This window comes from Dunckerocampus dactyliophorus, chromosome 12 (genome assembly GCF_027744805.1).
Source record: "Dunckerocampus dactyliophorus isolate RoL2022-P2 chromosome 12, RoL_Ddac_1.1, whole genome shotgun sequence".
NCBI classification, from domain to species: domain Eukaryota; kingdom Metazoa; phylum Chordata; class Actinopteri; order Syngnathiformes; family Syngnathidae; genus Dunckerocampus; species Dunckerocampus dactyliophorus.
Genome location: NC_072830.1, coordinates 28412931 through 28423201, shown reverse-complemented (window position 1 = coordinate 28423201; position 10271 = coordinate 28412931). Strand labels below are relative to the sequence as shown.

Sequence of the window (10271 nt, the reverse complement as noted above, 5' to 3'; positions counted from 1 at the left end):
ACAATGTGATTTTTTTTTTATGGCGGCACCTCTGTTCATGATATATTCCTTTTGTATTGGGGGGCGTCTCCAAGTAAAATTCTGTTTAGGGCCCCATTTTGGAAAGGGCCGGTCCTGACTACACCAACCAAATGAATGGGACTTTGCTGACCATGTAACTGCCAATTCATGAAGTACACTGTCAGTTTGCCTCTCTGGTGTATCTGAATACTAGGGCTGTCAAAAAAAGCACGTTAACTGCGTAACTAATTTATTTAATTACATGAATTTTTTTGCGTAATTAACGCATGAGCATCACGTCAAGCCATACCTCTCTGATATGACGGCAGATCACTACATAGTGTAGCCACTCCACCATAGTGTAGTGTCCCCACACAGACACACAAAGTCAGACGCTCTTTTACAACTTTATTCTGACCTGAACACATCAACAGCAGTGCAGTTCCAACACCATACAGAGTCTACGTATATCCACCTCACAAAACACGCCTCTCGTCCTCCTCGGAACGACACTTCCTCATTGCCACCAGACGGCCTCGAGATGCATTCATGGACACTCCGAAAAACACAAGATTGTCTTAATTGTGTGTGGTCTAAATCAACAGAGAGACAAAGAAAAACAAGTGCGTATTTTTTATCACTCACTAACCTAACTCTTGCTACGGAAGTACAGTTCGATGCATTTAAGTATGCTCGGAAATACCAGAAAATACTTCTACACTCAAGACGTCATTTCAACTTAAATACTTGGTGTGTTTGAACGCAACTTTTCATGGCTCACAATAACACGATTAAAGCGTGATTGAAACGTTGTGCTTCTACTTGTACTAAAGAGACTGGTGTTAGGCAAATAGATTTTTAGACATGTGTGCTATCTTTTAGCATGAGTTAAATTTTCAGTTCATTTGGAGCTCTTAGTTCATACAAATGTATATGTACTTGTGTCCATTTATCTTTTTGATCATTTATCTTGTTTTATATAAAATACAGTAAAAATGTTAAAATATTTCACACAGAGTTGCAAATGGTGATTAACCATAATTAATTAAGTGGAAACTGATTAATCTGATTGCAATTCTTCATCATTTGACAGCCCTGCTGAATACACAATAAATATGAATATATCTACAGTATGATGCAGCCCACTACGTTAAAAACTCACATTTACACTCAAAACTGAGCATTAATGTCTTTGTAAAGACACATTTTTTGGATGGCTCTCATTATATTATGCAGATTTATACACTGCAAAAATGCCTAATCAATCATGTACATATGTACTATATGTACAAGACAGCAGTTTTGTTAATTATTCTTATATGGTGACTTTGTCCAGAAAGGACTACAAAACGTTACGCTTCTACTTTATTATGATTCCCCTTTTTCATTTAAATATCTTTTTCATTTGTTGTTATTTGGTAGTGGTGTTTTGTTTATACTCACATGTGCACTTACATTGTACCTCGTAAATTATATTTCTTTTCAACTTTTAACATGTTTTTACAATCTTTTGAATCATTTGTGTCGGCCTCCCACCCCAGTCTCCACATACATGTGCAGATGAGCGCTCCGCCGCATGCTTGCCACGTGTATGTTTGGCGGCCTTGGGATTAGGAATCGATTAAGATGAAATTGGACTGTCGGCCAACAGGAGGGAGCAAAACGGGGAGGGAAGGGGGGGAAGGAGAAGCTGGTCAGCATGATTACAATGTGCCTTCGGAGCAGACTGGCCGCCAGCTTGTTTGTAGAGGATTAGAGCAAGGAAAGAAATGAATCATATTTCTAAGTCCTGAGTGTATCTGTGTCTCTGTGCTCTACAGTCCATATGCTGCTACTGGAGGATTACAGGACCACTCTGCCTCCTATCTATCTATCTATCTATCTATCTATCTATCTATCTATCTATCTATCTGTCTATCTGTCTATCTGTCTATCTGTCTATCTGTCTATCTATCTATCTGTCTATCTGTCTATCTGTCTATCTGTGTATGTATGCATGCTTCAGTTAAGGTCAGTGTTCATGACTCCACCATAAGAAAGTCAAACCATAAGAAAGACACCTGCATGGTGGAGTTTCCAAGACGAAAACCACTGCTGAACAAAAAGAACATTACGGCTCATCTAAATTTTGCCAGAAAACATTTTGCTGATCCCCAAAACCTTTGTGAAAATACTCTGTGGTCTGACGAGACAAGACTGGAACTTTTTGGAAGGCGTGTGTCGCATTACATCTGGTGTAAAAGTAATGCTGCATTTCAGAAAAAGGACGTCATACCAACAGTAAAATATAGTGGTGGTAGTGTGATGGCCTGGTGATGTTTTTGCTGATTGATGACCTGGAAGACTTGCTGTGATAAATGGAAGCATGAATTCTGCTGAAGGAGAATGTCCGGCCATCTGTTGGTGACCTCAAGCTGAAACCAACTTGGGTTCTGCCGCAGGACAATGATCCCAAACACACCAGCGAGTCCAAGGTGATCATACCATCAGAATCTGATACCGGCCCATTCCTAGTGCAAAATAAAAACAAGACACACCCATTTATTTGTTTTCATAGATTGTTCGCCACCAGAAGAAAGAATTCGGCATGTTCAAACGCTTTATCGTCATTATAGTAAAACGGGGGTGTCCAAAGTGCAGCTCAGGGCTATTTGCGGCCTGCGGCTGTTTTTTGACTGGCCAGCGGCACTTTCTGAAAATATGATTTATTAACAAAACTACCAAAAAAACAACAGCAAAAATGAAAAAAATCTGCAGTAATTTTACAAGAATAAAGTCAAAATAGTAAAAGGAAAAAGTTCTAATCTAACAAGAAAAAGGTGTCATTTTACGAGAACAATGCTGTAATGTTATGAGGGAAAATAACGTCATTTTGGTAGCATAAAGTAGAGATATTAAAGAGAAAAAGAAAAAAGTTATAATGTTATGAGAATGAAGTCAAAATATTACGGGAATAAAGTAGTAAAAAAGTATCAAGATTATTTAAGAACAAAGCTGGAAGTATTTCTAATAATAAATAAAGTCATAATGACGAGAAGAAAGTTGAAAAAAAAACAGCTGTGGTTTTGCAAGAATAAAGTCAAAATATCAAGAGTTGGATTCTGACACGAAAGCAAATACAATTTTACATGAATAAACTTGGATGAGGAAAAATGTCATTTTAGTAGCATAGAGTTGAAATATTAAAGAATTTGTTCTTAAGTCGGAAAATTATGAGAAACCAACAAAATTACAGGAAAATAAGGGAAAAGTTATAATATTATTGGAATAAAGCCTAAATATTATGGGAATAAAGTCGTAATATTCCGAAAAGAACATTTACAAAGATTATTTAAAAAGAAAGCTGAACTATTTAGGAAATTAAAAAAAAAAAAATGGGCGGGGGGCAAAATATGCCTTTTCACCTATAAAAGCTGAGATGCAGTTTTTTTCTTAAACTATATATAACATATAGCATATCTGCATGTGTTGCTTTACATTTTTTCAGTATCTGGCCCTGCATGGAAAAAGTAAAGTGCATTAAAATGAAAGTGTATAAAATATTCAAGAAAACACAAGAACAAAAAAATAAAATGGATAATTCCGTTTTTGGTTACGTTGACAATTATGTCGACGTGAGTCAGCCAATCCGAGGGAATATAAACAAAGACAACTGATCAATGAAGACCGATTAAGTAGACTGACTTCAGTCTAGAACCTGCTTTTTCAAGGTCTTGCATCACGCTCGCCTCTGAAAGGTAAACCTGAACAGAAGAGAAGGAGCCGGACACGATGTTTAAATAAAGTTGTTTAATGTCTGAGAAACATTAAAACTATCTAGCAAGGTAGCGGTGCGACTGGTCAAACACAGGAGACAAATGAGATCAAATACAAAAAAAGACGAATCATTCATAATGTAGTTCCGCAACAGATAAAAGTACAGTAAACCACTAAGAAGCATGAGCAGCCGCGTTCCTATTACTGCTACTTTCATCAGATAAAACCCTGAGTTTGAAAATAAGAAGAAGAACAATATAAACAGGAAAAACATGAAAAGTTGGCAGTCGTCTAAGATTTCATGTTAAGATTGTTGCATGGCGTGCGCACATCAGACGTGATTGCGTTTCCAGGGTTGGATATTTACAAAAAAGACAACGAAAGCGTTTTCGCAATGACATCTGAAGAAATAATATGAACGATGACGGTCATAATAATATCAACTTCAAAACAAATTAACACATTTTTTTGTTACTTTGACGAATCCACAAACGTTCAAAGAAACAGAATAATATGAAATCTAATACATAAAAAAAACAAACAAATCAAAGATACATGAAATACATATATTGGTAGCCATCACATCGTTACAAATTGGATTTGAGAGACACCAAAGTCTCTGTGCTAAGGGTGGGGGAGGGACTGGCACCTCCTTTCCCTTTCTCTGGTGCGGTCTTTGAGCGTCTCACAAAAATAATAATGATACAAACATGATAGGCAGAACTGCTTGAATAAGCTGTCATCTGCTAACTTCCTGTGAAAAGGAGCGTGGGGCTGGTGGGGTGGAGGTGGTGGTGGGGGGGGGGGGGCGGTCTTTAGTTCTTGAGTGCCGATAGCCACAATGCGGCCATTGTCGCCCAAATTAGGAGTTGATCCTATTAAAGTAACAACGCGTGAGCCGTTCTCTTGATGATCACAAGCATGCTCAAAGGCAATGGGTTTGTACTGCAGTCACTTCAGGGACTCACTCCGCCCTCTTGGCTTGTGTCACACGCACACACACACACACACACACACACGGATGGAGAGGGTCCGTGTCAAACAAGGCTACTGGGGGGGTCATCGGCTTTGACGGCGTATTGATCGGCTCTTCTGCTGTCAGCACTTCATTTGTCGTTGATTGTCCATCTTGCTATCAAGGCTGCTAAGAATACACACGATGTACACTTTGTACAAGTACAAGTGTTGTGTTAGTACGAATAAAGTGCCCTGTTCCTTCCAGTCACGTAGTCATCAGTGATATTGTGAGAGCACTGGTGGAATACCTGAAATTCATCATTTTCACCCCAGAAAGTTAACATTTTTTGACGTAGTCTAGTAAGATTAAAACAAGCCTAAGAATGATTCATGACGTTGAACGAGCATGGTTCTACTGTCTTGTAGGTGTGTGATATCGCTCTTAAGTGACCAGGTATGGTTTCTTGCCCTGTAAAAGGCACAATTTGGACCTTCTACACCACTCAGATGGAGCGTTGAAATTCTTCATTGTCACCATTGATTTCTGTGTGTGATGATTTAGAATTTAGCCACGTTTTCATTTAAGCTTTCTTGGAAAAACTCCTGCAGGAATTTGGTGTATTCAACACCCCCTGACACTGATTGGTACTTGTTCCCATGTCCATTCCTTCTCGACCCCTCATTTGATGATAATTACAAGACCTGGAACTTCCAGGAGCTCTGGTCTTTGTAGTCCAGACAGTCAGTGGCATTGAAATTGAGCTTCCAGGCAGCTTGGTCCTTGTAGTCCAGGCAGTCGACGGCCCCAAAGCCCAGTGAGGCAGCCGTGTAGCCTTGCGAAGAGAGCGAGGCCGGGGACTGGCTGAGGGGCCCGCCCATGGAGGAGGCGGTGATGGGGCTGAGGGCACCCCCTGTGCCCGACAGCTGCGGGTGCATGGGTGACAAGTAGGAGCTACAGTCCAGGCCGGTGAAGTAGGAGGAGGAGCCAGCGTAGCTCTGGCTGTAGGCCGGGGCTTGGGTGTAGGTCATGGGGTAGGTGGTGGCACGCTGCATGCAGGGAGTGGTGGAAGCAGACAGGGGGTCTGGCAGGGGAGAGATGGAAGCTGGGCTCCAGATGGACACTGTGGCGCTGGCGGAGCTGGAACTGGCGGTGATGGCGGTGCCTGGCGGAGGAGGTGGTGGGCTGTAGGGTCCGTTGGCGGGGTTGGCGGTGGCCTCGGCGCTAGCTTCACGGGCTGGGGAGGACTTCTTTTTGGGGGGCCGCGGTTTGGACTGGCCTGTGCTTTGCTGCTGCTGTTGGCGGCACTTGGCACGGCGATTCTTGAACCACACCTGGATGGTGGCGAGGTAAAGCACCATAAATCATCATAATCCAACCCATTAAGATCTTTATCATTTGTTAGGTGTGTTTGTTAGCTGCCAAATTAGCAGTCAGATAGAGAGAGATACATCAGCACATTGATACCAAGCTGCTATTCAATAGAAATAAATGATTAGTACACTGCAAATATATGCAAGTATTGCCTGTAGTCAATAGATCACATTCCTTTTGCATTCTATTACCTGCACTCTGGACTCAGGCAAGTTGATCTTGAGGGCCACCTCCTCCCTCATGAAGATGTCTGGATAGCGGGTTTTGGCAAACAGAGCCTCCAGGATGTCCAGCTGTGCTCTGGTGAAGGTGGTGCGTTCCCGACGCTGTTTACGCGGGGTGCCTGTGTCAAAGAATCATCAATTCGTCATTATTTATAATCTATTATTTTATTATCGTAACCGGAATCATTATTCATATTATTTTATGTTTAATCATTACTGTAATTGTTTTTATATTTTTATAAATGACAAAAATGTAAAATAATGTATCCAGGCCGTTTTTTAAAATTACTTTCTACTCACATTTATTTCTCATGCAGCACAAATGACCACATTTACATTTCTACTGCATCATTAAAAACACGAGAACATTAAATGTTTAGCAAGCACAAAAAGGGACCTAGAACGAATCAAATAAGTTACCAAATGCAATATGCGGACAAATACTTTGTTTTAGATCAACGTGATGATTTTCAGTTTACATTTTGAAAGAGCATTAAAGGCCAACGGTGGCCTCCTTTCACGAAGCCCTCCTGTCCAGGATGACAGATGTTGCAAACCAACCAAGATGAGATCCAATCAAACCCAAAGAGCAGCGTTTAGTAAATCTGGGTTACATTAAATGCAGCACATTGAGGTTTGTTTTAAGTCCGTGTGAGAACAAGCTGCGTTTCCATTCACACACACTTCTTTTATTGTTGTTTGACTCCTCTGATAATCCGCTACACTTATAGGTCAAGTCAACACATGTTCATGGATGCAGAAGCACAACACCCCCCCCCAAAAAACGGCATCGCAGATGTTGTCTCTGAAGTCTTCACGTTTTCATCATTTGAACGCCAAACTGTGATGCATAAAGTGAGATAAAGTGATAAATACTCACTGGGGTATCCAACGGCGGCGGTGTGGAGCAGATCCATGCCCGGGCCGGACAGTGTTAACCCGTTCACGGCGTAATGGGGTTGCTTAATGTAGGACATCATGCCTCCAGTGGGCTTTAAAACACTCCCTCACTCCCTCACTCTCTCCTCTTCTCTCAGACCCGGGGCCTCCTCCTCTTCCTCTCTTAGTTTGTCTCCAGGGGGTCTCTCTCTCTCTCTCTCTCTCTCTCTCTCTCTCTCTCTCTCTCTCTCTCTCTCTCTCTCTCTCTCTCTCGCTCCGATTATTTGTACTTATTATTCCCCTATGTCCAACAATATGATACTCTTAGATGGAGCGAAGGAGCACCTGTTGCGCGACACCAGCACAAACAACCACGTTACGCACCAGCACTGAAGTGATGCCTGTATATTTTAAGCGTCCTCTGTGCAACTGGGAAGGACAAAAACACCTCGCCAAAAGTCTAGAAATGCAGCCATATACTAAAAGAATGCAATAAAACCACCAAGCGACACCCTGGTAAGTATTTTCTCCAGCCGAGGTCGCGCGTAATAGCGTTACGCACGGACGTCTCCTGTTGGGAGGCGCCGAAAGACGATCCAAAAAGAGTGTGCAAGCCGGTCTGCGAGTGGAGTGGAGTGGAGTTGGAAGGGTCCTGCTGGTCCCTCACTGAAGGCTCTCGGAGAAGTTGTGGGTGTCAGCCGCGTGGACAAGTGAGGCGAGAAACAAGTGGTTGGCTAATTAGAACTCAGTTCTCGCTGAAGTAGACACCCACTGCCCTGCCCCCCACCCCCTCCCTCTGTGTGTCTCTCGCTCTCTCTCTCTCTCTCACACACACACACACACACACACGCACACACACCAACATACGCGTACATCCAGTATACTGTTATGTATAAGAGTTACGTTGTTGGGTCAACCTTACCAACTAATATTAGCATTTTTGGCACCATTTTACACATTTTACACTTCACGGTCAAGAAAGTTTACCACGAAGAATGAAAAAGTAACACTAGAAAATCAATAGCAATAAAAAATAAATAAATCAGTAGTATAGATCATTATAGCAGCTTATTAATTACAAAAATGCACTAGGTTGCTCATTTTGTATTTTAATATTGGAAACAATCCTAAGTTTGCTTTATTTCTATAAGCAAGAATAAATCTATTATTATTGTTTAGACAAATAACGTAACATTTTTGCTTTATATCTGTAAGATATTCAAGATTGAAGAGTTTTATTGTCATATGCACAGTAAAACAGGCAGTTACACTACGCAATGAAATTCTTATTCTGTTCATTCTCCCAAGAAAAGAAAGAAAACACAAGAAAGAATAAGAACATAAGAAACATAAATACCAATAAATTAAGCAACAACAGAAGAGACATTAATACAGATAAATAATACAAATAAATGAATAAATAAATATGTATTATTATTATATAGATATGTATTATTATTGCTTATTCTATATTATATATATTTGTTATTATACAGATACTAAAATAATATTTAATACTTTATATCTATATTAATAATAACCGTCTTATTTTGCTTACACAAATAAAGTATTTAACATTATTATTCAAAACTGGCCTTTAGAAGCGACTGGCTGAGCGCAGGAGACGCACAGGCCGGATTAAAGGCAGCACAAAGAGCGCTTGTTCTCCAATGAAATCCTCTTTTGGTGCCTAGCATGCTCCCACCAGCCTATAATAATCATAATCATAATAATAATTTGCATGAAAGATATGGAAATATATACATAAAAACTGTCTTTTTAAAAAAATACGCTAAACAAGGTAACCAAAATATAGAAACCCCAAATACCACAATAATAATAAAAAACACAAACTAAATATCTCTGGCAGGGTCAACCAAACTGAGTTTAGTGGACCCAATCGAATAATCCAATACAAGAGACGAATAAAAAGACAGTAAGGCTAATTTCATTTATTTACACAGTTGAATATTTGACATTCAATACACAATAACAATATTTCATCTCATTCCAATCTGTGTTTTAGAAGAAGGACCTAAATGACTCGATGGACAGCAATCTCGTGTCACTCTTTTGATTGATTTGTGACAGAAGACCACGCCTACACCACACCGGCTTGTCTAAAAAATGCAGCAGGACAGTCAAAACTGCAAGCGATCTCTTTCTCTCTTTTTTTGTTAAATTGTTAAGGATTTTTGCGTCGACTTTATTCACTCACGCTGAGTCCGGCGTCCTCTCGGGCTGCGTCTGCGCCATCCTTTGCGCCACCAGACAATTTCACAGCGTCCAAAGCCGATTCTCTTTGCTTGTTAATTGAATCGGATTTCTTATAGTTTAAAATCCACACACACACACACACACACACACATGAAAGACAGGCCCAAAGTGTGTAAGGGGTTTATGTAGTTGTGTGAAGCCACACAGCCTTGGGATAACTTTTTTTTTTACCTGTTTGTAAATCTTAAATGAAATGTCTTCACCTGCTCAATGAGGTGACTGTGTTCCAGAGGAAGAGGCCTTTCAATGCATGTGTGTGCGTGTGTGAGTGCGTGTGCATGTGTGCGTGTTGCAATTTGGATACCCGCTGCACCAATGCGCGCCCCTTCTGCTCCACGTCAGGTATTGTTTTGTTGGTTTCCTTCATGTTGCTTTTTTCCCCCCCACTGGACTAAACAAACATGTTTTTAATTGAAATAAAATAAAAGAGGACATCAAACAGGCATGTTGAAATATTGTAAAATATTGTAAAGTATATATATATATTTGTTTGGACACCAATTTCGGTGTGCTTATAGTTTAGAATGCATCCGACAATAAACCACTGAAGTCACACTTGCAGCCCCCGCATCTTACGGCAACATCAACAAGAGGTTTATTTTTGGAGGTAATTCAAGAATGGCAAAAAACGTCTTTTTCACATACGCTGTTGTTTCATTGGAAAAAAAAACATATAAAAACTCCTGTTAGTACGCTGCTTTTCTTTCCATGAAGTTCATATTTATTATGATTTGCTCGTAGCGGGAGAATGTGCATGTATGACGCCGTTAATCAATGCTTACTCCAGTGTTTGTATTCCCAAATAT

The 10271-nt window shown here is 40.4% G+C and overlaps 1 protein-coding gene across 1 annotated transcript; it reads right to left on the bottom strand.

Moving 5' to 3' along the window:
- Nucleotides 1-3771: 3771 nt before the first annotated feature.
- On the bottom strand, nucleotides 3772-7956 carry otx5 (orthodenticle homolog 5). Its single transcript, XM_054793914.1, has 3 exons — nucleotides 7190-7956; nucleotides 6277-6428; nucleotides 3772-6045 (listed from the first exon to the last, which is right to left on the bottom strand). Exons 1-3 carry the CDS (start codon nucleotides 7287-7289, stop codon nucleotides 5407-5409), a joined length of 891 nt encoding a protein of 296 aa, XP_054649889.1. The 5' UTR covers nucleotides 7290-7956; the 3' UTR covers nucleotides 3772-5406.
- Between the last annotated feature and the right edge of the window lie 2315 nt (nucleotides 7957-10271).

Excerpts from the sequence above, each read along its gene's own strand:
- otx5 (XM_054793914.1), bottom strand. The coding sequence starts at position 7,289 with ATGATGTCCTACATTAAGCAACCCCATTACGCCGTGAACGGGTTAACA. Across the intron at positions 6,429-7,189 it reads CGCCGCCGTTGGATACCCCA|GCACCCCGCGTAAACAGCGT; the intron begins GTGAGTATTTAT and ends TCTTTGACACAG. Across the intron at positions 6,046-6,276 it reads TGCCTGAGTCCAGAGTGCAG|GTGTGGTTCAAGAATCGCCG; the intron begins GTAATAGAATGC and ends GCCACCATCCAG.